At 44.0% G+C, this 26,578-nt stretch overlaps 2 protein-coding genes across 9 annotated transcripts in view; both read left to right on the top strand.

The window, feature by feature from the left end:
* The window catches only part of tead3a (TEA domain family member 3 a), a 71,291-nt gene extending 69,111 nt beyond the window's left edge, over positions 1-2,180 (top strand). For 6 of the 7 annotated variants that reach the window (XM_035382568.1, XM_035382570.1, XM_035382575.1 and 3 more), the window contains 4 exons: positions 170-343; positions 945-1,088; positions 1,367-1,519; positions 2,046-2,178. In XM_035382568.1, coding sequence (XP_035238459.1) covers positions 170-343; positions 945-1,088; positions 1,367-1,519; positions 2,046-2,159 — 585 coding nt within the window. In that variant the 3' untranslated portion in view covers positions 2,160-2,178. Of the gene's footprint in view, positions 1-169; positions 344-944; positions 1,089-1,366; positions 1,520-2,045 lie in introns of all 7 variants that reach the window. The other variant, XM_035382569.1, reaches the window with a different exon arrangement.
* A 7,234-nt stretch (positions 2,181-9,414) lies between these two features.
* On the top strand, positions 9,415-25,119 carry smpd2a (sphingomyelin phosphodiesterase 2a). 2 transcript variants are annotated; one of them, XM_035382929.1, is made up of 11 exons: positions 9,415-9,596; positions 11,642-11,829; positions 13,071-13,167; positions 14,785-14,861; positions 16,081-16,174; positions 16,997-17,086; positions 18,088-18,170; positions 18,948-19,080; positions 19,389-19,493; positions 19,842-20,022; positions 23,382-25,119. In XM_035382929.1, the coding sequence occupies exons 2-11, from the start codon at positions 11,780-11,782 to the stop codon at positions 23,783-23,785; spliced, it is 1,314 nt and encodes a 437-aa protein (XP_035238820.1). In that variant the 5' UTR covers positions 9,415-9,596; positions 11,642-11,779; the 3' UTR covers positions 23,786-25,119. The 2 variants fall into 2 exon arrangements, with proteins under 2 accessions (XP_035238820.1, XP_035238821.1); XM_035382930.1 differs by lacking the exon at positions 9,415-9,596 and adding an exon at positions 9,625-10,178.
* Positions 25,120-26,578: the final 1,459 nt, after the last annotated feature.

Genomic DNA, 26,578 nt, shown 5'->3' with positions numbered 1-26,578 from the left:
GGGGCTCAGTGGCTGTCGTTTGCATTTAGAATCAGTCTTTTTTGGTCTCCTTTACTGCAGAGGGTTTACTATTAATGAATGCATTATGCGACATGTCTGCTGTTACTCTAACACGTTTATGCTTGGCAACCTGCATCTCAACCTCCTCCTTCTGTCTCCCCCACTACAGTACAGCAAGCACCTGTTTGTTCACATCGGGCAGACAAACCCCTCGTACAGTGACCCGCTCCTGGAGGCTGTGGACATCCGACAGATCTACGACAAGTTCCCAGAGAAGAAGGGAGGCCTCAAGGAGTTGTACGAGAAGGGCCCGCAGAACGCCTTCTTCCTGGTCAAATTCTGGGTGAGCATCCCGCCATATGACCCCTTTAGTCCCGGTCGAATTTTGGGTGAGCATCCCGCCATAGGGCCCGTGGGTCCTGGTCAAATTCTGGGTGAGCATCCTGCCATAGGGCCCGGGGGTCCTGGTCAAATTCTGGGTGAGCATCCTGCCATAGGGCCTGTGGGTCCTGGTCAAATTTTGGGTGAGCATCCTGCCATAGGACCCCTGGGTCCTGGTCAAATTCTAGGTCAGCAACCTGCCATAGGACCCCTGGGTCCTGGTCAAATTCTGGGTCAGCAACCTGCCATAGGGCCCGTGGGTCCTGGTCAAATTCTGGGTCAGCATCCCACCATAGGACCCCTGCGGAGGAGTGATAAATTTAATTTCATCCTGCAAAAAGATAGGGACATACCAAATAGTTTATTACAAAAATACACTTAAGACATAATTCCTTTTCACTTTCTGGTAGAAAACAAATCCAAATCCGGCTAAAGCCCAAACTTGTACGTGAAAAAAAACGACCCAAACCCAGCCCGAAACCAGACACCCTGCCGGGTCCCCTCGGGCTCGGGTCTGGTTGCGCACCTCCGGACTGAACTGACCGCGCTTGCGCCCCCTGCAGGCGGACCTGAACAGCAGCGGTATGCAGGACGGGCCCGGCTCGTTCTACGGCGTGAGCAGCCAGTACAGCAGCACTGAGAACATGACCATCACCGTCTCCACCAAGGTCTGCTCCTTCGGCAAGCAGGTGGTCGAGAAGGTGGAGGTGAGGCCTCTTCCCGTTTCCTCAGGGTGACATCGCGGAAACCGTCTTACTTAACATGTTTTTCCAAACTAATTATTAATGCGAGAATTCTCTTTTGCTGTAACAAAAGTTACATTTATTTTAACGTGTTAACATGCAAGTAAATCTTAATTTACTGGCCCAGCGTCAAGCCGAATTCCTGTCAGCGTATGGACGGCTTTAACAGGGGTTTAGGTCTGAATCTCACTGGATGGCTAATTCTGTGCGTGGCTAACCTTGCGCGGCCTGTCCCCTGGCAGACGGAGTACGCCCGTATGGAGGGCGGCAGGTGCGTGTACCGAATCCACCGCTCCCCCATGTGCGAGTACATGATCAACTTCATCCACAAGCTCAAGCACCTGCCGGAGAAGTACATGATGAACAGCGTTCTGGAGAACTTCACCATCCTGCAGGTGAGCAGCCTGTTCGAGTCAGTTCAGCACAGGGTGGGAGGGTGCTTTTTATTTATTATTATTATTTTTTTTATTTTATTTTATTTTTTAAAAGAAGAAATGTAGTCTTAGGCCTGGCTCACACAATCTGATTTTCAGTGGGTGCCTGCCCACAGAGTGTGAGGCAAAGGGGAAATGAGTTAATGTTTCCTCTCTCGTCGTGCAATAACGGATCTCGCGGCTGATTGCGCACACGCCTGCCGGTGCGTGTCGTGTCCGTCGGGTCAGTGCTGTAACCGCTGCTATAATGGCACTGATCCACTGGTGGTTTACTGAGTGGGCGGGAAAAAAAAGAAGCAATATCTAGCCTTTCGCTAGTGTGGGCACTCAAAACTTCACAGAGGAGTTAGGGCACAGTTACAATATAGCTTTCTAAATTGGAGAAGGCATAAAAATGAGGATAAAATTACATTTTTTTAACAAAATGACAAAAATAAAATGTATTCATTTGTTAATTGTTGTGCTTTCTGCTCTGTTTCCGCTTCAGGTCGTGACAAACAGGGACACCCAGGAGACCTTGCTGTGCATAGCGTTTGTTTTCGAGGTGTCGACGAGCGAGCACGGGGCGCAGTACCACGTCTACCGGCTCGTCAAGGACTGAGGGTCTCCTCGGGGCGGGGGCGGGGGCGGGGGGGTGGGGCGAGTGGGCCGGGCAGCCGAAAATCGGACTGCCCAATTTAAAAATCTGTTAAACCAAAAAAAAAAAAAAAAAAAACATGCATACAAACACACACACACTCATACACACACACAAACACACAGGCAACTGCTCAACAAAAACAGACAGAAATATGTATATTTTATAGCACAGTGGGTATTTTCTACTATCATTACTAATTTTGTAAAATAGGAATTGTATGAAGTTTAAACAAACAAAAAAAAAATGAAACAAAAACTAAAAACTATGCACTACTTTGTGTAAGGGCAATTTTTTATATATATATTTAAATATGTTTAAAAAACAAAGCAGGTTACATCAGTCATGTTCCTTAAAAATATATGTTTTCAGGGATGATGTTAATCTTTTTTTTTTTTCTGTATTGTGGGAATGAGGAAGTTTCATATAGTGTGTTGGCATTTCCGGGGATTTCCGGTGAGAAGTCCCTCTTTGGGCCTCCTGGCGTGGGAAGGTTTCAGGAAGAGAAGGTACCCCCGGCAGTGGCCGCGAGCGAAGACAGACAGCGGAGCAGGATACATTGGATACATTGTTAGTATTCAGCACGGAAGTGCAGAAGGACAGAAAACCTAAACAAGCTACCAAGTGGCATGGATACGTCAAACACGCCGTGCCAAGTGCCCTTTTCCAAAGACAAGCGACAGAGCAGATCGACGTGGAGTGCCTTTTGTAAAGCTGATCACTACCTCTTGTCTTGGATAAGGAGAACCCGAGAGAAGAGCAACCATGGCTTGAAACCAGAGGACTTATTTTGGCGTTTTGGAGTTTCGGAAGCACACTTCTTTTTGGCACATGTTGAAATTGGGGACGAAATTATAAAAGACTAAAGACCTTGTGAATTCATTGCTTTTCTGTACAGAGGTTTCCTTTGGCGATCGGCCTTTCTCTTCACCGATGTAGTCGGCTATTTAACTACCAAAATTTTGTTTGATTTTAGGTTTTCTTTTTTTTTTTTTTTTTTTTTTTTTTTTTAAATCTTTGCTTGGTTTTCTTAACTAACTCAAAGCAAATGCGAGTCGGGGCTGAGAATTTCTACCTCCTGGTGCTTCGTGATTATCGCAGGTTTTTTTGTTATTATTATTACACAAGCCTTAAAAGAAGAGGTGATTGGAATGGCAGGACACGGTACCAGGCCCAGCCTAGTCGTCAGCAGGAGTACTCCCAGCACTTATCAGATCCTGTCTGCCCCTGACGCGGGTGTGATTGCTTTGTGTAGACACCGTTGCTTTGCTGATCTCTGTGAGGGAAGCTTCAGGCTTCAGGAGAAAGTACTGTGAAGTTGAATCCAGGGTAAAGTAAAAAAAAAAAATAAAAAAAAAAAGATGTGGTTTTTTTTTTTGTTATTTTGTAAACCACCTTTATACAAAATCAGTCACCTTCACCCTTCCCCCCTCACGGTTTCCGGGCAAAAACAATAAACTGAAACAAAAATCTAAAACAATAAAGACAAAAGAAAGCAAAGCGCCGCGACCACTTCCCCGTGCGCCGCCCGTAGCTGACCCGCCATCCCGGCCAGGTCCAGCTCCTCCAGCATCCCAGCTGAGGATGACTTTCTTTGTCTTTTGTGCTCTAACAGATCTTCAGAAATAAAACGAAACTAAAATCATAACAGCTCTCTCTGTGTGAGCTCCCGGTCTCGGCCCCAAACTGTGGAGAGCAGCGCACCTTTAAGCACCTGGGCTGATTAGCTAACGTGTGCTCTCTCCACCAGCCGGGGCAGCCGAGACCAACCCGCCTCTCCAGCAGACCGACTGCCACAGGATGGTTGCTATGGGAGTATCTGTTACATTAAAATAGTCTGGGGACATTTTTTTTTGCCATCATTTCTGTCAGTCTCAAACAGTACAATGACTACAGCTTTTTTGTTGTTAAATTGTATAGATTTAAAGCAAAAGGAAGTTGTTTTTTTTATGAATTTGTGAGTCATTTTGAATGGCCAGGGTGCAAAATATTCTGTCGCTGTTGTCAAGATATGTTGGTTAATTTGGGAAAAGGGGGAGTGTCAATTACTTTTCCCAAATTACTTTTGCAAGTTCTGTCTAAAGACTGCCACAGAGAACACTGCCTTGCGAGAAGCTGGGTTGTCGTGTTCCATCGGAGAGCTGGATGCGTGAGAACTCGTTTTGCTTTGAAGGTGCATCGTTTTCCCCCCTCCTGCCATTGGGGGGGAAACTATCGACACTAAAAAGCGCTGCTGGTTCCAGTATTGGGCTCTGTACCCGACACCCTTTCTCCTAACCTTGACAAGATTACTTTGCAAAAAAAAAAATAAAAAAAACAAAGATTTTGGCTAGCGATTGGCAAGCATATCGAAACAGGGGGCTTTTGTGAGAAGCCTGTGGTTCGTTGGATGGTCTGCGGCAGGCGGTTGAGTGACAGATTTGGTGGCCGGCTCTTCCTGCCTTCCTGTTTTTTGTTGTTGTTGTTTTGTTGCGGCCTGTCGCACTGCCACGTTAGTGGCAGGAAACGGTGACCCGGCAGCGGCGCGTGGGCAGACAGGCCGAGGCTCTGTGCCGAGCCGTGCCGAGCCGAGCCATGCCGTACCGTGCTGCGGGAAGCGGGCAGTTTTCTCAGGTGGCGTCTCAACATTTGGAGGAGGCGACAGTTACACATTTACCCTTCACACCAGCCTTTTCACACGGGAAGCAACCTACAGTACACTTCCCTGAACACTTGCCTGAACGTTTTTGAACTTAATAGCGACCTGAGAATTTGATTCTGATAAGACTGCGTCACTCAGGGTCACAGGGGCCTTGGAAATACACTGAATCGTGTCTGTGAAAAGTGCTTTATCTGACCTTGAATGACCTTGTGGCTCACTGAAGCAGTGCCTTTCTCCTGTCTCTTTTTATTTGACCTTTTGAAAAAACACTCATCTTTTTTTGACTTTCAATAGGAGCAAGTGCATCTATTGAGTATCGTGTGTGTGTTGATATTGATTAAGTAGGTATGTGTAATGTATTTTAAGCTGAGAGGCAGGGGGGTGAGTTGGTTTGTTGCCCCCCCCACCCCCATTTTTTTATTTTTTATTATTATTTTATTTTTGGTGGTACATTCTGGCCTTGGTTCCAAATTGTGCATTGCATTATTGTATATTCTGTTGTCTACAATGTGAGGGGTTGTGTCATATAATCAGTGTATCATGTATAATCTACCAATAAAAACGCATGGTGCCTCAGGAGCAGCTTTTCTTCTGAAAACTCACTCGATATGTCTGTCAGAGGTGTCTTCCTTCTACTCCTCGGTCATGGTGAACGCTTGTGAAATTCTCCAGCTGTAGTTTCTTCCCCTGTTGACTCCCATGCAGATGTGTTGTCATATGCTTATTTTTTGCTGCAACAATATTCCTCTCGGTTCCAGTTCCAGTCTCGTTCATTGGTCTGCTCCATGCTGAGGTACCGAAGATCCAATGGTACGTTTTCTGCTATTATTCATACTGAGTGATGATTAAACCTATTTCCACACTAGTTGTTGATGGATGTTCTCTTTTTAAACGTTAGATGTAGCAGGCACCACTAGGCTTTGACATGTGGAGATACAAGATAAAATCTTTTATGGGACGGTTTCTGTAATTGCCCAGATGCTCATCTAAATGTTTTTGGTGGAAAATAATAATCAATTGCATCGTTTAAGCTTTTAAATGTCTGATCTGATCTCACAACGGCTAACTCCTGGAAAGCTACGTGCACACATGTCTAGGCCCTGCTAACTAGCCCAGTTCAACGAGCGCTCTCTTTGCTCCTGTGTATTTTCCTAAATGCATGACATTGGAATATTCCATGAATGCAAGAGGTACCAGAAATAAACAGTTGTTTTACTTTTCCAAAAAAAGTCAATCTATTTAGACAAGTGGTGTAATCAATCAGATCAAAGTTTGCAGTGCTTGCAAACCCAGGCCCTTCTGGGAAATTAGTTTCACATCACCTGGTCTAACAGTATTACACATTGTAAAAAAGTTATGCGCATAGTGCAAATAACTTACCTGAGGGAGAATATTATGGATGAAAGAGGTCTAGTCAAATGAAAGTTGTCTTGATTGACTTTTAGTTGGCTTTAATAGCATTGTGTATTTGGAGATTTGCTATTTCTATTCTGAGCTTTTTTTTCTACTGTAAATAACCTTGAATAAGAACATCTGTGAAATTATTTATTTGGGAGGAAATGTAATAAAATTGCTGCAGTCAGGACTAGTTTGACATCTGATAATTTTTTTGGTTATCAATGAGAACACATGCAATTGAGGGTTATTATTTCTTGAGGTTTATGAAAATTCAATGATAAAAATACACGGAGAAGGTCCCTAGTCCATGGAAATGGAAATGAAGTTATGAGGCACTTTTCTAGGAATAACATATTAAATCAAGGGGAAAAAATAAAGACTGATGCGTTTCAGAGTACTCTGATGACAGAGCTTCACTTCGAAACGCATCAGTCTTTTCTTCCCCCTCCCCCCGTTTATTTAATAAATGAATCCTAGAAGAGTGCCGTCTTTAAGCCTCATAACTTAAAGTTAATTACTTTGGATTGATCTGAGAGACTGAATTGTTCCTCCAAGGCCTTTCCAACTGATTAGGGAAAAAATGGCTGTGTAATATTGCTGCCTTTTCTGGGCTTTAGATACGCATGTGTGTGCGTGCTTGCCTGCATACACACACGTGCGCACACCACGCCCATACCCCGCGCACACACACACACACCTAAACATTCAAATACTCATACAAACACACACCTAAACATACTCATACAAACACACACACGCACAATTAAACATTCACATACTCATACAAACACACACCTAAACATTCACATACTCATACAAACACACACACACGCACAATTAAACATTCACAAAAAGGTGGAAGCACCCATCCGGAATCACTCGATTGGTTGTTGGGTACTATTGACTGCCATAAACAGTTTATATGGACAGTTTGCCCTGACAGACTCTGCCAGCCTCTGGAATTCTGCAGAAGGGATGCAGCACCATTATTCCATGGTAAAGTAAATCAACTCGCGTCTTGCTGATGGAGACGGGAAATGTTGCTCAGACTCCATTGCAGAGTCTCCTCTTCATGCTCCTTTAGGATTAGGTCAGGTGACTGAGGACGCCATGACATATGGATGATATCATCATAATACTCATCAAATTTTTGGGTGGCCACACATGCTCTGAAGTTAGAGACCTTGTCCTGCTGGTTGAGGCCCCTCCCGGCAGCAAAGAATAATCAAATTCAAAATGCTTTATTGGCATGGCAAAATTTGCATTTGCATTGCCAAAGCATGACAAGGAACATGTGAAATGTGAGATGACAAACGGTAATAACAGAATAATAAAATAATGTGATCGTATATATACGTATACACATACAGGTACACGCGCACACATGTCTATATGTATGTATATATATATATGTATATAAACAGTAATAATAACATATTAACACAATAGTAATAGCAAGATAAAAACGGCGTGTTGATTCAAAGTGTGCGCACGTGTGTATGTATGCATGTCACTGCGTTTGTGTGCGTGTGTGAGTGTGCATGCGCGTGTGTTTGTGAACTGTAGTATTCTGTGCTGACGTTCATTTTTAAAGGGATAACCCCTCAGAAGCATTCAGCAGTGATTATCCTCACTTTGCCTTCTCCGGGGATGAATGTGCCAAAATCCTCCCAGCAAAATGCATCCCATGACCTCGTGGAATTTCCAGAGCGCCTCTCTGCTGGGACCAAGCACTCCTGCCTGTAGGCTTCTTTAAGGTGTGTGCAGTTCTCGCACTCATCCATTTTATCAAGAGCGTGGTGAAGAATGAGGCGGCACACCGTATCACATTCTCCCATGGCTCCGTAGTCCTTTGTGTGCTTTTGCACCACTGTGCTCGCACATGTGCATTGCCAGGGGTAACGAGTGGTCTGTAGTGCGCAACCGAACTATGGTATCTGCAGAATTCCCGATGGATAACGTTTGATGAAATTGCTGGCTCATGCCCTGGATTTTTATTTTCAGGCAGTTGATCAAAGCTGCTCATCTGATTGGCTCTGCACTCTAATGTACCGGTGTCAGGATCTGGGTGTATGAGCTTCTGTCCATAGTTGCAACCCTGTGGATGTCTTTCCCTCAGAGCTCCGTGCTGACCCTACCTCGGCCACTGTTCCTTGTGAAACATCAGCAAGTTGAGCTTTTTTCATCACTGAAGCGCTTTCCCAATGTGCCAATCAGAGCCATAGCCTTAATCCTACAGACCTGCCCAGCATTTTTTGTGCGTGACCCTGGGCATGCTGGGGTGTTAACTGCTCAATTACCTCCAGAGCTGCACCTCTGTGGAACTATCTGCTTTCAACATACTTCCCTTGTCCCTCGTTCACCCAGTGGGACTGTGGGTGTTAGTGACTGATTAAAACCATCCAAAATCAATGCAGCCAGTGGGGCTTCAAAGAAAGGCAACAGTAGTGTTCACTTATTTGACCTTCTTTGTTTATTATTTGTGTGCAGTGAACAAAAACATTTGAGAGACTCTCCAGCAACATGCTCGTCACCCCATTTGCTGTCCTGTTTTACGTGCTCAATGGAATGAGGAAATTAATTCTGTACTTACCCAATTCCAGTAATTTCATATTGTTGATTTCATAGCACTTTGTTTATAACCTATTCATGCTTTTTAAAACACATTTCACCGCATTCCGTGTGAGTTCTGCCCATGGATTCGGTTACTTGCAGAAAGGGACAGTTCACTTTCTGGTGTTTTTGTTTACTATTTCAGTTAAAGTATATTTTTTTTCCTTGACCAAGACAGGTGTGCGATTAAGGATATTTTTGATATTAACAAGTTTCAGATGACCAGCTGGCTTCAGAGTGGCTGGCTTTACAGTGGCTGGTACAGCGGAAGTTCTGTGGTCTAGAACGAGAAAATAGACTTTAAGTAACCCCAAAAGAGCTTATTACTCCAGAGGGTGTGCCTGTATGATCTGACTATGATTAGACTATTCTTCAAAAAATATGTGTAATGCTATTTTTTTTTTTTTTTTTTTGCAGCGTAACGCATGAAAGTAACCTACCGGCATGCGCACATCCCCGTAAATGACTACATTACCCATAAGGACATATCATTTTAATGGTGCTGATATACATGGGTTATGGGTTTTGTAGTTTTATTTTCCTTCGGTATTTTTCCGCAGTTGCCTAAAGACTGCAAATACCGAAAAGCCGAGCGCGTGGCTTTGGACCGTAATTTCACTTCTCAAGATCTGTGAATTTGCTCTGTAAGCGAGGAAACATGCAGCGTTTTTTACAGTAGCATTAAGTAAGCCATATGTGGATAAAACAGTACTGGAAAGACCCTCTCCAGGCACCTGCTGAACAAAGAGGTGAAAGCCTTCAAATAATAACGCATCATTTGTCTCATTAGCCAGCGCTAGCCAACTAAGTTAGCGGGCTAGCTAACTAGCCACTGGTTGAAGCCGGGTAAATTCTGATGGTAGATGACATTAATTTAGATGACGGCAGCTGGCCATGCGATTTCCACAGCGTAACCATTATATAAAAAATTTAATCGGTGTGTCTTTTTAACAGATGTTACGTTGTACTTTTGCCTGCACGTAGCCTATGTTGTCAATCCTACTTTCCGGCCACCTAGACAACCATTTAATGTTTGCCAACAATGCAGTGAGATTGACTAATTTATGCGTTATGCTATCTATTCAAAATATTTTGTGTAGCCTAATTTACACTTGTGAACTCTTGTTCAGGCACATTTTTAAACTATGCAGCATGACTACGTACTAATTATTATGTAACTAACTCGCCCGTTAATTGTAGTTACACTGCAACAATGAATGACGTTAGTGAAGTGGATGCCGAAGTTTGTGCGCTTACGCCACGGCGCCAGCCGTGCAGTAGCTACTGGCGGACACAATAAAGCCGCCGCAGCGACGTCTAAGTTTAGTACAGTAAGCTGATAATGATGTTCCTGCTACCGGCACTCGGCTCTTTTCCTTTATAAAAAACATCGTATTTGAGGTGGATGTGACATACAGTTGAATGATGCGCAAAGAGCAATAATATTCCAACTGGTTAAATCTGCCTAGTGCGACGTTTGTTTTTCGCTGCAGCTGATGGTTAAATTACAGTCAACAAAGCCGGAGGCATAGGCTACAGCTAGACGTTTAAATGCTCTATTTAAACTGGAAACTTCTGATGATTATTAATTGTTGCTTGCTGTTTGTGAGGCTAATTGTCTCGTCAAAGCATCGACCTCAGAACGTTGCACCAGAAATATAGCTAGCATTTTGAACTATACAGCTTTTTTGTTGTCGTAGCTAGCCTATGCGTAATTTGGGTGTTTTACTAAGCTTTTCAAGTATGTACACAGACGTAGCTTATTACATTGCCAGCCTGAAACTGCATGGGCTACTGTTCACACAAAGAAACCTTATCCTCCGATGCAGACGTAGTGAGTCACTTGGCCAATTAAGTATTTATGAATGGAAAATATCCTATGTATACCTGGAAAAACTACTGTATTTAAAATACAGAATCGTTTGATTTTATCAAAGGATGGCTAAATTGTATTGTTTCTCTTATTATGACCGACCAAGTGATTATAAAGACTACACAAACATTCGCTTCGACATAGATTAATTGTATGTGTAAAAAGTTCCCATATTCATACAATACGTCAAGGGAGCAGTAAGTTGTGTTGTGTTAGTGTGACATGCAGTGGTTGTCTGTTGATTGCGACTATATTCACTCCGACTGCGATGGAGAGCAGTGAGGAGTCAGTGTGTCGGCAGTCTTTTTTGTTCGGGCATAGTTCAATGATTTATAAATAGCTCTCCGGGGAGTGCCGAAACGCACCTCTAGCCTATATACCAGGCCTACATAGCCCAGGTTCTCACGCTGCTATAGAAACACTGAAGCCATGTTCATCTCGGCCTGTAACTTTTCACCCAAATGTGTACGCCGTTATTCCGTAGTAGGCAACTGTGGGCGTCAGCAGGATGTAGCCAAATTACAAATGCTGTTTCAGAAAAATAACAGATGTCGTGTTTGACCTTTTCTTTGTGCATCCACCAGTGAACGGATTTATGATGTTTGCGTAGCTATCCACCGCTCTGGTGTGCTCACAGACGCGCAGTTCGGACAAAAAATAATTCGATCGGACAGTTGCATTATAGCCTACTAGAACTGCATCGTGGACTTAGTGCTTCCGCGTACGGTTGAAGCCGGTACAGAACTTATGTGTAGTAGGTTATTTGTAATTCACCTTTTTTGCGTGTGGTTGTTAGTTGTGTTTTTATGCAATCCTGGGATCGCAGGGGCCTCCGCGTAAACCGGATCTGTGAATCGAGGGGATTGAAAAACCCTCCTTGTGCCTCTGATGCAGCGGTTTTTCACTTCCTATTCTCTGCAGCGCTCGCTTTAACTTCTGTCAGCAGTCTCTGTTGAGGGGAGAGGGACAGAAGAGAGAGAGAGAGTGCTGACTGCTGGCAGTAAGAACTGTACCCTCACCGGCGCCACCATCGCTACTTAAACAAGGCCCACTGTCATCATGTCCAGCGGTCAGCCAGTCAAGTTGCGCATCTTCTCCCTAAATTGTTGGTGAGTTCGGTTATTGGTCCACGCTCATTGGCGGAGGAAACAGTTTGGTATGTCTTTGATGTCTTTGTAGTGGGCTTACATAGAGATTTTCCATTCGAGTCCAGCCAACAAACATCCACAAGTCCGTTTAAAAGAAAGGCTGTCTCAAAAGCTGTTTATTTGCTTTTTTAATCCCTTATTATTTGTGCTAACCTTATTTCATTGAAATGATTTGTAAAAACACATTTTATAATGTGTGACTACTTGATTTGCTTATCCTCTTAATCCAGTGTATATTAATTTAAAAAATTTGATGCCAGTATCTCTTGAGTTCACAACCCACTGATTTTGAAAAGAGGACATGATTGCCAGAGTAGGCCATTTCCTGTAGCAGTATCGCAATGTCATTTTTCTCTTCTGCTAGACCTTACCAGCCGTAAGGCCTCCTGCCAGCCTCAGCAGGAAGTGAATAAAACGGTCTCTCAGCTCTATGCAAATGGCAAGTTATAAAAACGTTGCAAGGTCATGAACTTTTGAAAATTGTATATATGTGCAAAGGAAAAATTCTAACAGCAGACAATTTGGGACTAAACCATTCGGGTGGCACTTCTTGGATATATTTTTTAGCCAAAAAAAAAACAGTGTCGGTCGAGTGTCGTCTCAGCTGTGCAAATTTAAGACACGTGACTTGTGGTCGCTGTCAGAACCGCAGGCAGCCTTGCTGTGAGGTAATAAGCCTGCGAACATGCAAAGCACTATCCAGCAACAATGAATGCTACACTTCAGGACTCTGGGTTTTCCAGGGGTGAAAAAGCCCTGATGCAAATGGGCTTTTAATTATTCAGCCTGAAATGATGCAAAGTCAGGGTTTCTCTGCGATTTCTCCTGAAAGCAGAAGAGAGGTGGTGCAGCTGAATGCTCACCTGCACCCCCCTTGTGCATGTGACCTTGAGCGACCTCGCCTAACTGAACACCAAATGCCCACAAAGCTGTGTGTGGACATGGCATGAATGGAGTAAAAACACTATGTTTTGTGTGTTTTTGTGTCTGCATATTGTTTGTGGAATGTGTGTGTGTGTGTGTGTGTGTGTGTGTGCGTGTTTGTCTGCGTGTATGTGTCTGTCTCTGTGTGCATGTGTATGTGTCTGTGTGTATGTGTGCGCGTGTATGCGTGTGTGCGCGTGTGTCTGTGTCTGTCTCTGTGTGCATGTGTATGTGTCTGTGTGTGTGTGTGCGCGTGTATGCTTGTGTGTGTTTTTCAGGGGTGTCCACTACCTGAGCCAGCATTGTGCCCAGCGCTATGAGATGATTGGAGAGCTGCTGAGCAGGGAGGAGCATGACCTGGCCCTGCTGCAGGAGGTGGGTGGAGCCAAAGGAGTGTCACATGGTCACAGAGAGTGCCGCGGACTACTGCACCCTCACCCTGGCTCTCCCAGCCTTCACCTGCATGCATACTTAACAAACCATCACCAACAGCATCGAGCATGCATACTCACATACTGATACTCCAGCACTGAGCATGCATACTCACATACTGATACTCCGGCACCGAGCATGCATACTCACATATTGATACTCCAGCACTGAGCATGCATACTCACATACTGATACTCCAGCACTGAGCATGCATACTCACATACTAATACTCCAGCACTGAGCATGCATACTCACATACTGATACTCCAGCACTGAGCATGCATACTCACATATTGATACTCCAGCACTGAGCGTGCATACTCACATACTGATACTCCAGCACCGAGCATGCATACTCACACTGCTGATACTCCAGCACTGAGCATGCATACTCACTTACTGATACTCCAGCACCGAGCATGCATACTCACATACTGATACTCCAGCACTTAGCATGAATACTCACACTGCTAATACTCCAGCACTGAACATGAATACTCACACTGCTGATACTCCAGCACTGAGCATGCATACTCACATACTGATACTCCAGCACTTAGCATGAATACTCACACTGCTAATACTCCAGCACTGAACATGAATACTCACACTGCTGATACTCCAGCACTGAGCATGCATACTCACACTGCTGATACTCCAGCACTGAACATGCATACTCACACTGCTGATACTCCAGCTCTGAGCATGCATACTCACATACTGATACTCCAGCACTGAGCATGCATACTCACATACTAATACTCCAGCACCGAGCATGCATACTCACACTGCTGATGCTGCCCTGCAGCTCACACTAAGCATCTTCTGGGCTGAACAATGGTTGTTCAGTTTGAGCAAACATGCCAGCCTTATGGTGAGTGCAGTCTCCATACGGTGCCAGCCCTATTCTGGCCGTTTAAATATTTATTTGGCGAGGCGTTTTGTTTGTGAAGTCAGGCTGATCCTTTTGTCTTTTTCCGGTGTAAAGCACAGCAAGTTCTTTCAGGTTTAACCAAAGTATTTGAGCTTTTATTGAGAATTCTTTTTTCCCCCACCAACATATTTTCCCAGCGCATGTGTTAAATTACCTAAACAAGGTGCATTTGTCTCTGACGTCGAATCAAATAGTGCCATAGAATTACTAATTTAAGCTCATGTTCTTAAATTATGAAGTTTTATGTTCATATCATACATTTGTATGCACTATCGTTTAGTTTTATTTTTTTAAACTAAATAAAACATAATTCAGAATGCAACTCCACAGAACAATGCAGAATTGGGAGTTCCATCACTCCGTTGCTCACTAGCGACACCTGCTGGTCAGTTGGGCCAATATGCTTGCTGAAGCTGGAGTGTCTTCCTCCTACTCATGTCTGAACATATATGGTGGGCTACCGTGCAAAAAGAAGTAGCTGGCGACGTAGCATGCTTTGAAGGAGAGATTATGATTGGCTATTCCAAATTGGGCAGAAAATTGGGGCGAAGTGAACGTATGCACTATAAGTCCTTGTGCATCTCTTGTTGATGTTTCTAATCTTGCCATTATTTGTGTTATATTAGGTGTGGAGTGAAAAAGACTATCTCTTCCTGAAAAAGACTCTTGGAAGCAGCCACCCTCACTCCCACTATTTTAAGAGGTAAGTGGTACAAGTGGAACTGTGGCCAGTTCTGTGTTATTGAAAAGATTCAAAATTAAAAGGTTTGCTGGGGCTATGTCTTTATTCTTTACTTTTTTTTTTTTACTTTACTGTATTTATTATATATGGTATTGTTTGCCATGGGTATAGAGATCCGTTAAATGGTAATTTATACCAAAGAGTATTCATATGCCTTGTGGCATAATTTTTTATATTAATGCAAGTGTGGCAAAGAAATTGATGTGCTCAGTCAATAATCAAATGACAATGTAAAATTGATAACTGCAAACTGCAAAAATAAGCAAGTCTTCAGCGAAACTTGATGTTATTCAAGCATGCATTGAACTGGTGCATATGCATAAATGCAACAACAAAAACTGCTCAGGTACACAAACAAAAAGACAAAGTGTGTGAACTTAAAAGACACATTTGTCTCAATAGCTTGAACAAAATCAGTGTGTTTTGATGAAGGCTTATGTATCTTTGTAGCGTGCCGTTAGCATTTCTACCTTTTTCATGGTATTACTTCAAGCAGCCTAATCACTAACATTGTTCCAGCTCGTTTCCACTTATGTGGATTAGTACTGGCCTGTTTTTAAGGCAGAGATTTTGCCACCATAGCAATGCCCTCAGGTACAGGCATTGTTTTTAGATTAATCTAGAGCACCAGCCGTGTTGTCCTAATCTTTTCAGTGCTTTCCTGGGAATTAACCACTTAATGTAGCTGGGGCATTGCTTACGAGCATATTTCTGCAGCCATCCAATCAAAACCTGTTTGGGGCATTATCTATTAGCGTATTTCAGAAGCCGTCCAATCAAAACCTGTTTGGGGCATTATCTATTAGCGTATTTCAGCAGCCGTCCAATCAAAAGTTGTTTGGGTGCATTTGCGTAAAACTTGGTTAGTACAGCCTTCCAGTTAGAAGCTGGCTCTTTAGAAAATTCAGGGTCACTTCCCGCAGGGCACTAATCAAGATCCTTTGCAAAGAATCTAGTGGTTGATTAGTGGAATCAGGTGTGTCACTGCTTGGTTGGAACAAAAGCCTGCACCCACGCCGGCCCTTTCTGGGTAAGATTGAGGACCCCTGCCGTAGGGGACTGGAAGGAGGAGAACTTCCCTGCGAATCCCAGCCCGGTCCGAAGGCCGCGGTCTGAGAGCCGTGCGTCACTGTCTGCGATACGTACTCAGCAAAGCTCTTTTCTGTGTTCGCTGTTGCAGTGGGGTCATTGGAAGCGGTCTGGCTGTGTTCTCCAGGCACAAGATCCACGACGCGTTTCTCTACCGCTTTTCCCTGAACGGTTATCCTTACATGGTGAGTTTACACTTCACACTGTTTCACTTTCGGGAATTTAGCAAGTCTCAGCCGAGGCGTTGAGCTCATGTGTCTAGTGTGTGGGCTAGGGTTAGTGCTAGGGCTTGGGTTAAGGCTGGGGTTAGTGTTAGGGTTATAATGTGAAGTGGGTTAGGGTCAGTGTTAGGGTTGTAATGTGAAATGGGTTAGTGCTAGGGCTTGGGTTAAGGCTGGGGTTAGTGTTCGGGTCAGAGTTAGGGTTGTAATGTGAAATGGGTTAGGGTTAGTGCTAGGGCTTGGGTTAAGGCTGGGGTTAGTGTTAGGGTTATAATGTGAAGTGGGTTAGGGTCAGTGTTAGGGTTGTAATGTGAAATGGGTTAGTGCTAGGGCTTGGGTTAAGGCTGGGGTTAGTGTTCGGGTCAGAGTTAGGGTCAGTGTTACGGTTTTAATGTGAAATGGGTTAGGGTTAGTGTTAGGGCTTGGTTTAAGGCTAAGGTTAGTGTTATGGCTAGTGTTAGGGTTGTAATGTGAAATGGGTTAGGGTTAGTGTTAGGATCAGTTAGAGTTAGTGTTAGGGCTTGGGTTAAGGATGGGGCTAGTGTTAGGGTTGTAATGTGAAATGGGTTAGGGTCAGTGTTCAGGTCAGTGTTAGGGTCAGTGTTGGTGTTAGCGTTGTAATGTGAAATGGGTTTGGGTTTGTGTTAATGTCAGTTAGAGTTAGTGTTAGGGCTTGGGTTAAGGATGGGGATAGTGTTAGGGTTGTAATGTGAAATGGGTTAGGGTCAGTGTTGGTGTTAGGGTTGCTGTTGCATTCAGGGCAGTGTTCTTGTGTTCCCCTCTCAGCTCCATCACGGTGACTGGTTCGGGGGGAAAGCTGTGGGAATGGTCATCGTGAATATCTCTGGGTTGACTGCTCATGTCTATGTCACACACGTAAGCTGATCCCTCCTGAAAATGCCTATATGGGACATCACATTATAATCATTCAACAGAGGCTTATGTTTGGAGTGCCCTGCAATGTAAGAGAACATACATACTTATTTCCCATACTTTACTCTCATAATAAAAAAAAGGACAACACTTTCTGTGTATGGTTCTTCATAATAGCTGAACAAGTCCCTCGTACGTACTACGTAACATCTTCATAAGCACTGCATAGATATTAATAAATGCTTATGTCGGTAACTTCAAATAGGGTTCTGCATCTGTAGTTGTGACATGATACATGATGGGGAAGGTGTGTGTGAGGAGGCAGGGGTGCGTATGTGTGTAAGTGAGGGAGGAGGCGTGTGTGTGTTAGTGGTAGAGGAGGTGTGTGTGTTAGTGATAGAGAAGGTGTTGTGTGTGTAAGTGATAGAGGAGGTGTGTGTTAATGATAAAGGAGGTGTGTGTGTGTAAGTGATAGAGGAGGTGTACCTGTGTTTAAGTGATAGAGGAGGTATGTTTGTATAAGTGATTTGAGGTGTGTGTGTATAAGTGACAGAGGAGGTGTGTGTGTGTAAGTGATAGAGGAGGAGTGTGTGTGTGTAAGTGATAGAGGAGGTGTGTGTGTATAAGTAACAGAGGAGGTGTGTGTGTAAGTGATAGAGGAGGCGTGTGTGTATAAGTGACAGAGAAGGTGTGTGTAAGTGATAGAGGAGGAGTGTGTGTGTGTAAGTGATAGAGGAGGTGTGTGTGTATAAGTGACAGAGGAGGTGTGTGTGTGTTAGTGATAGAGCAGGTGTGTGTGTAAGTGACAGAGGAGGTGTGTGTGTGTTAGTGATAGAGTTGGTGTGTGTAAGTGATAGAGGAGGTGTGTGTGTATAAGTGACAGAGGAGGTGTGTGTAAGTGATAGAGGAGGTGTGTGTGTAAGTGACGGAGGAGGTGTGTGTGTGCTAGGGATAGAGAAGGTGTATGTAAGTGATAGAGGAGGTGTGTGTGTCTGTGCCTGCAGCTCCATGCGGAGTACTGCAGGGAGAAGGACGGGTACCTGCCCCACAGAGTGGTCCAGGCCTGGGAGCTGCTACAGTTCGTTCGGTAGGAGAGACGAGGGAACCGACCCTTCATAAGATTTATCTGATGTCCATTTCAAACTGCCATCCCAGACCCTACATCTCATTCATTCCTCTGTCAAACGGTCAAAGCTGCTGTTTAGGCCATGTAATGTGTCTTATATTTGCTTACTCTCTTATTTTTTAGAGATTAGAGGAGTGCAGTGATAAAGTGACTAATATATGGGTGATGAGTAAAACGTTTGTGTGATGTTAATGATTACCGCTCGAGCACAAAGACTGAGAGACAGAGAACTGAACTGACAGTTTAATAGCTGGTCTCTGTTACGCAGTTTGCAGCTGTCATTTCTGATAATTTTAATAATTTTTATTGCGTTAAACAGGTTTTATGTAACTGCACTGACAGAGCCCTTTGGGCTTTCATTAACTCTGACAGGCATTTGAAAGCTGAGATATGCCTCTGAATCAGGTCTTTAACAGCCTGAATTTATTTCTGTGTTCCTTTTAAAGTTGCACTTGGAAAACAGGGGAATTGAGAGACAAAGCGTATGCAGCTTCTGGATTAGCTTTTACAGCATATTTTACATTCGAGGTTTAAAATCCCTCAAAAAATTCACTAATTTTTAAAAATCAAAACTGCCTACAGACAATGGGAATATGCATTATGTGCTGTAGGTTTTCTTTCCCTGAGGTATACATGCAGTTGGTAAGGAACACGAGTAGACCGTTTGAACGTGATACAGATGTTGCAGCGGTGAGATCCGTGGACAGATGTTCACTGCCCCCCACTTCTGCCTTGCAGCCACACGTCGAGCGGGGCGGACGTGGTGATCCTGGGGGGGGATTTGAACATGCACCCCCAGGACCTGGGAAACAGACTCTTTCGCACGTACACAGGACTCAGAGACTGCTACACCAACACGGACAAGTTTGACGCAAGTTGTTTTTCTTGTATCCCGTGTGGGTCTGAGGTCATTGTATGACATTGCACGTGTCTTTTTTTTTTTTTTACCTCACATGTGCTTGTAAAATATGACCTGTAATGCTTTTGTATTTTCACCATATTTCAATGACCTATCTGTGTTGAAAGCCTCCATTTTGGTTGACCCTTGTTTGACATTTTGGTTGACCTTATTTAAGTGTCTCATGTAGAATTAGAAGTTCTACACCGCATGCAGGTTGCTGAAAGCGGACATGGTTGTGACCTCACCTAACGCTCCCCTGTGTGTTTTGTTCCTGTCAGGGTTGTGATGAAGGGGTCACACTAATAGCAGACAACCCCTTCACAGATAAGAAGGAGCTCCTTCCCTTCGACAAAGGGATCAGAATAGACTACATTCTCTTCAAGGTGATCAAATGGACCCTACCCTGGATGAAATAGCTTTGAATGAACCACCACTGTCTTTTCTTCTTCTTGTTTCTTATAGAGCTTTTCTGACCATGTTGTAAAGCAGGGAGAAGGTCTTTGTTGCTTTAGGTCTCTGATCTTAGAATGAAAATGCCGCTCTGTCTCTGTAGAGACGAAGGGAGCAGCCCCAACTTGAGCACGTATTTTCCCTCAGAAGCATTTGTTTTTCTTCCTGTTTCCTTGTCGAAAGGCACGGCGTAGATAAAGTTTTATTTTTAGCGAGCCGTCAGCCAGGCCCGTGTGGATGTGAGTTTTTTGCTCTGAATAGACGGTCTTGGTTTGGCGCAGGGGTCGAGGAGGGTGCGCGTGGAGTGCCAGTCCCTGTCCACCACCAAGGGCTCGGTGCCCGGGAGGGCCTTCCCGTACTCGGACCACGAGGCCCTGAGCGCCGAGCTCCTCCTCCTGCGCCGCGCTCGCGACGACGGGGACGGCGAGGAGGGCGAGGAAGGGCGGGACGGCTGCTCTGCAGGTACGCCACCGACGGCCGTCTACCTGGCAGAGAGCACGCAGGCGTTTATACGAGCTTATACGGGCTCTTATCCCACAGATACGGACCAGCTTAGTGAGGGGAGTATTTAGCTTAATCAGTGGAGTATTTAGCTTAATCAGTGGAGTATTTAGCTGTATTTAGCTTAATCAGTGGAATATTTAGCTTAATCAGTGGAGTATTTAGCTGTGTTTAGCTTAATCAGTGGAGTATTTAGCTTAATCAGTGGAGTATTTAGCTTAATCAGTGGAATATTTAGCTGTGTTTAGCTTAATCAGTGGAGTATTTAGCTGTATTTAGCTTAATCAGTGGAGTATTTAGCTGTATTTAGCTTAATCAGTGGAGTATTTAGCTTAATCAGTGGAGTATTTAGCTTAATCAGTGGAGTATTTAGCTGTATTTAGCTTAATCAGTGGAGTATTTAGCTTAATCAGTGGAGTATTTAGCTTAATCAGTGGAGTATTTAGCTGTATTTAGCTTAATCAGTGGAGTATTTAGCTGTATTTAGCTTAATCAGTGGAGTATTTAGCTGTGTTTAGCTTAATCAGTGGAGTATTTAGCTGTGTTTAGCTTAATCAGTGGAGTATTTAGCTTAATCAGTGGAATATTTAGCTTAATCAGTGGAGTATTTAGCTGTATTTAGCTTAATCAGTGGAGTATTTAGCTGTGTTTAGCTTAATCAGTGGAGTATTTAGCTGTGTTTAGCTTAATCAGTGGAGTATTTAGCTGTATTTAGCTTAATCAGTGGAGTATTTAGCTTAATCAGTGGAGTATTTAGCTGTATTTAGCTTAATCAGTGGAGTATTTAGCTGTGTTTAGCTTAATCAGTGGAATATTTAGCTTAATCAGTGGAGTATTTAGCTTAATCAGTGGAATATTTAGCTTAATCAGTGGAGTATTTAGCTGTATTTAGCTTAATCAGTGGAATATTTAGCTTAATCAGTGGAGTATTTAGCTGTGTTTAGCTTAATCAGTGGAATATTTAGCTGTATTTAGCTTAATCAGTGGAGTATTTAGCTTAATCAGTGGAGTATTTAGCTTAATCAGTGGAGTATTTAGCTGTGTTTAGCTTAATCAGTGGAGTGTTTAGCTGTATTTAGCTTAATCAGTGGAGTATTTAGCTGTATTTAGCTTAATCAGTGGAGTATTTAGCTGTGTTTAGCTTAATCAGTGGAGTATTTAGCTTAATCAGTGGAGTATTTAGCTGTGTTTAGCTTAATCAGTGGAATATTTAGCTTAATCAGTGGAGTATTTAGCTGTATTTAGCTTAATCAGTGGAGTATTTAGCTGTGTTTAGCTTAATCAGTGGAGTATTTAGCTTAATCAGTGGAGTATTTAGCTGTATTTAGCTTAATCAGTGGAGTATTTAGCTGTGTTTAGCTTAATCAGTGGAGTATTTAGCTTAATCAGTGGAGTATTTAGCTGTATTTAGCTTAATCAGTGGAATATTTAGCTGTGTTTAGCTTAATCAGTGGAGTATTTAGCTGTGTTTAGCTTAATCAGTGGAGTATTTAGCTGTATTTAGCTTAATCAGTGGAGTATTTAGCTTAATCAGTGGAGTATTTAGCTTAATCAGTGGAGTATTTAGCTGTGTTTAGCTTAATCAGTGGAGTATTTAGCTGTGTTTAGCTTAATCAGTGGAGTATTTAGCTGTATTTAGCTTAATCAGTGGAGTATTTAGCTTAATCAGTGGAGTATTTAGCTTAATCAGTGGAGTATTTAGCTGTGTTTAGCTTAATCAGTGGAGTATTTAGCTTAATCAGTGGAATATTTAGCTTAATCAGTGGAGTATTTAGCTGTATTTAGCTTAATCAGTGGAGTATTTAGCTTAATCAGTGGAGTATTTAGCTGTATTTAGCTTAATCAGTGGAGTATTTAGCTGTGTTTAGCTTAATCAGTGGAGTATTTAGCTGTATTTAGCTTAATCAGTGGAGTATTTAGCTTAATCAGTGGAGTATTTAGCTGTATTTAGCTTAATCAGTGGAGTATTTAGCTGTGTTTAGCTTAATCAGTGGAATATTTAGCTTAATCAGTGGAGTATTTAGCTTAATCAGTGGAGTATTTAGCTGTGTTTAGCTTAATCAGTGGAGTATTTAGCTGTGTTTAGCTTAATCAGTGGAGTATTTAGCTGTATTTAGCTTAATCAGTGGAGTATTTAGCTGTGTTTAGCTTAATCAGTGGAGTATTTAGCTGTGTTTAGCTTAATCAGTGGAGTATTTAGCTTAATCAGTGGAGTATTTAGCTTAATCAGTGGAGTATTTAGCTTAGTGAGTGGAGTATTTAGCTTAATGAGTGGACTGTTTATTGATGGGCTAAGAGTGAGTTGGGGGGGGGGCTGCAGAATATGCTGGTTGTCGCTTCATTGTTGCTGAAATCACAGTTAACTCATCTCGCCTGGTTTATTGGGCGATTTGATAAACGTGATTCCTGATTTCAAGGTTAAAATAAAGAAGAGCCACCGTGTAGTTCTCTAGAGCCAGACTGGGCTGCCCACGTTCCAGATCTGTCCTTTGTTTTTAATTTGGCTGGTAACTCTCGGTTTTCCAACTCGAGCCTCTGAGGGTTTATGCACCTGCAGGTTTTGTGGCTTCCAATCAGAAGCCACTTGAGCCTTGGAAACGAGATGCGTACACTCTTTGGCCAGAGGACTGCAGTTTGAGATGGCTGAGGACTGCAGTTTGAGATGACTGAGGACTGCAGTTTGAGATCTCAGGACTGCAGTTTGAGATGACTGAGGACTGCAGTTTGAGATCTCAGGACTGCAGTTTGAGATGGCTGAGGACTGCAGTTTGAGATGGCGGAGGACTGCAGTTTGAGATCTCAGGACTGCAGTTTGAGATCTCTGAGGACTGCAGTTTGAGATCTCTCAGGACTGCAGATTGAGATCTCTGAGGACTGCAGTTTGAGATGGCGGAGGACTGCAGTTTGAGATCTCAGGACTGCAGTTTGAGATGGCAGAGGACTGCAGTTTGTGATCTCAGGACTGCAGTTTGAGATGGCTGAGGACTGCAGTTTGAGATCTCAGGACCGCAGTTTGAGATCTCAGGACTGCAGTTTGAGATGACTGAGGACTGCAGTTTGAGATGACTGAGGACTGCAGTTTGAGATGACTGAGGACTGCAGTTTGAGATGGCGGAGGACTGCAGTTTGTGATCTCAGGACTGTAGTTTGAGATCTCAGGGCTGCAGTTTGAGATCTCGCAGGACTGCAGTTTGAGATCTCAGGACCGCAGTTTGAGATGGCTGAGGACTGCAGTTTGAGATGACTGAGGACTGCAGTTTGAGATCTCAGGACAGCAGTTTGAGATGGCTGAGGTAACCCTGTTTTTGTTTCCGTGGCAGACGCGCTCCCGGAGCTGGTGGACACGGTGACGGAGGCGCGGACGGAGGTGAAGGTGGGGCTGCACCTGGCCGAGCGCATGCGGAGCACGGCGGCTCGCACCGCCGCCATGGGGCTGGTGCTGCTGCTGCTGGAGCTGGCCATCGCCGCCGTGCCCTGGCTGGCGCCGGGCGCCGAGCAGCCCTTCCCGCGCGCCTCCTTCTACCTGCTGGGGGCGCTGTGCCTGGCCGTGCTGCTCGCCACCCTGCTGCTCTACGTCTTCCACACCACGCAGGTCAAGGCGCTGCAGGGCGCCGAGGACCAGATGAGGCTGGCGGCCGGCAGCCTGCAGGAGGCGCTGAAGAGCCGCGGCGGGGCCGGCCAGCAGGGGGCGCCGAACTCCCCGCCGCCCGCCCCAGAGGAGTAACGAATGAGCCGGAGGAGGGAGTGAACGCTACACCCTCAACCACTGGACGCTCGCTTGGAAGGAAGGCCCTTGAAACATGACCACATGAGGGGAAGGAGAGAAGAGAGGTGCTCGTTTTCCTCGTTCATTTCATTTTCAGCTCCGGTGAGGATGAAGGTGGCGTGCTGTGCTGTCGTCCTCACACCACTCCAGCTTTGGCTCTGAGCTTGGCATTGCTATTTAACCGAGGCACGACACGTGACACACTGGCAAGGTCCCAGTGCTGAAAATATTATCTTTCTGATTATGGACATTGGACCTATGTATAAGGGCATTTCTTGAAGCAATGGAATCTAGAATGCATTCTGCAATCGTTTTCTCATTTTAATTGATTTTATTAGCTTTTTTGTTACCTTTTAATTTAAAATTCCATCACGTATTATGTACTTAAAGGTTGTGATACCATATGGGACAATTGATAGTTGCTGTTCTGCTCTGTCACCAGATCGGTGGCATGTTCAGTTGACAGATGTATGCATTTCTTGCAATTTTGACATTGTCAGGGTTGCGATAAATTAAATCTCTTTATTCAGGGAATTAAGTGACTGAAATATCTCTGTAGAATATTATGGCCAGTTTTTTCACTTTGTGAATCAAATTTTAATTGATTTCCTCAAATGACTGAAATGCACTAGGAACTGACCCCCCCCCCCCCCCCCCAATGACCCTGGTTGCCATACCAACAGAGACGGAGGTGTGAAGGCGGCTGGGATCTGGGAGGCTACCTCCTGCAGATCATTGTGGGACCAATGACTAGCCTCTGTGTGTGCGTGTACCAGGCCCCCCTCCCTCCACTGCACCCAGCTGTGAGACGATCAGGGCGTGGCCCTATCAGAACCACGGCCTGCGTCTGCTGCACGTAGGCCTGGAGAGTCACGGGGCCTGCCGTTTCCTCTGCTAGGGCGGTTTTATGCTTCTGCGCAGTCTGCATAGTTTGCGTGATTTGTGTTGCGGGCGGCACTCGTGAGGGGGCAGATCGTTTATGCTCGTGCGGCGTGTTGCACAGGTTGCACAGGTTGCACAGGCCGCGTTATTAGATTGTGTCACTGACCTTAATCGTTCTAGAGAAAGCGAGTAGCTTGTGCCTTAAAAAGCAAAGTAACATTGGCTGTATTACGTGTCCAGTTTGCCGGAACGTGAGACAGAGCTAACCACATGATACACATAACTACCATAGCTACATTCGTATTTCCAAACCTACGAAATACTGCACGAATTACCACAAAAATGCTTAGCTAGATGTAACTTGTAGGAATGAAGACGCTCACCTGATAAAAGCACTTTTTAGCCGCGTATTTAACGTTGGCTATCGCTTTCGTGACTCGACCGTTATAACCTGTTAGCGAGAGCTGTCTGCCAAAGTGACCTCACATCATCAGTCATCCAATCATCTGTGCGGTTTATGTGGGCACTGGTTGCTATCTATGCGCTTGTAAATTGTTTGGGAGGTATGCCACTTCCGCACAACACCTACGCAACCCCTAGCAAACCAACGTTTACGTGTACAGAAGCGTAAAACAGCCTTTACATTACATTACAGGCATTTAGCAGACGCTCTTATCCAGAGCGACTTACACAACTTTTACATAGCATTTTACATTGTATCCATTTTATACAGCTGGATATATACTGAAGCAATTTCGGTTAAGTACCTTGCTCAAGGGTACAACGGCAGTGTCCTACTCGGGAATCGAACCTGCGACCTTTCGGTTACAAGTCTAGTTCCCTACCCACTGTGCTACACTCCGTCCTTTACTCAGTGTTAACGTTGGTAATGCACCACATCTGGTTTCTTGGGTCTGATTCAATGTTGCTGATTTTTAAAGATGAACACAAAAACCGTCATGCCCTGTCGCCCACCTGGACCAGGGTCGAGAGCCCCTGACCTGCTGATTTCTAAGCCCTCACCAAAACGAATCCCATACTATTTATGCTTAGCGTACAGTCCATCAGAGTGATGTAGGTCTGCTTCATAAAGTTCCATTTTTTATGTTTTTTTTTTTTTAATTTTTTTTTTAAAGAAACTGGGTCATGTGACTCATTTGTCCTGGAGACATTGGCTGCTGGTCAGATTATTCGAGCAGTGCGTGAGAAGGCGTTTTTCTGGCCTTTTCCCAGCCCAAAAACGTGCTTGTGTTTTTCGATTAATCTTTCTGCTCAAGCCGGCTCTTTGGGCCGCAGCCAGGAAGCAGAGACTCTTCCTCCATACTCTTCCTCACCACCGCACTCATTGCCGTCGGGCAAGAGAGCTGCAGAACTGAATGTACTGTTTTTATCACTTTTATTGCTGTTTAATGACTGAAATTTGTTTAGATTTGAGTTCTCTGCTTAGATCGTCAGCTGAAATAAATCACATTTCATTGAGTCTCTGAGAAAACCAGCCTTTTGCAGACATGCAAATACTGTGTGCAATGCTTTTTTATGATATCAGCACTAGTGCTTAATATCCCTCCTATTTAATATGTAGAAATGTAGAAAATCTAATGGTGTGTGGGTGTGTTTGTGTGTACACACACACACATACACACACGCCCACTGTCCATAATTAAAAACATTTAAAAACCATCTAATGTCTTTAATTACTCAATTTAGAATTGCTTTGCAGAGGAGTAGTAATCTCAACTTTTAAAATGCAGTCATTTTATAAGTTAAAAACCAGTAAATACTTTAACAGATTACATTGGCCTGCTCGGATGGTTCAGGGTAATCAAATTCCTCACATCATCTGAACACAACTGTGTTCAGTGTATATAG

The sequence above is a fragment of the Anguilla anguilla genome, chromosome 11 (assembly GCF_013347855.1).
Source record: "Anguilla anguilla isolate fAngAng1 chromosome 11, fAngAng1.pri, whole genome shotgun sequence".
Taxonomy (NCBI): domain Eukaryota; kingdom Metazoa; phylum Chordata; class Actinopteri; order Anguilliformes; family Anguillidae; genus Anguilla; species Anguilla anguilla.
This window is presented reverse-complemented; position numbering and strand designations above follow the sequence as displayed.

Bases quoted from the DNA above. Each gene is read 5' to 3' on its own strand.
- smpd2a (XM_035382929.1), top strand. From the start codon at position 11,780: ATGTCCAGCGGTCAGCCAGTCAAGTTGCGCATCTTCTCCCTAAATTGT. The intron at 13,168-14,784 runs GTGGGTGGAGCC...GTGTTATATTAG, and splicing joins ACCTGGCCCTGCTGCAGGAG to GTGTGGAGTGAAAAAGACTA. The intron at 16,175-16,996 runs GTGAGTTTACAC...TTCCCCTCTCAG, and splicing joins TGAACGGTTATCCTTACATG to CTCCATCACGGTGACTGGTT.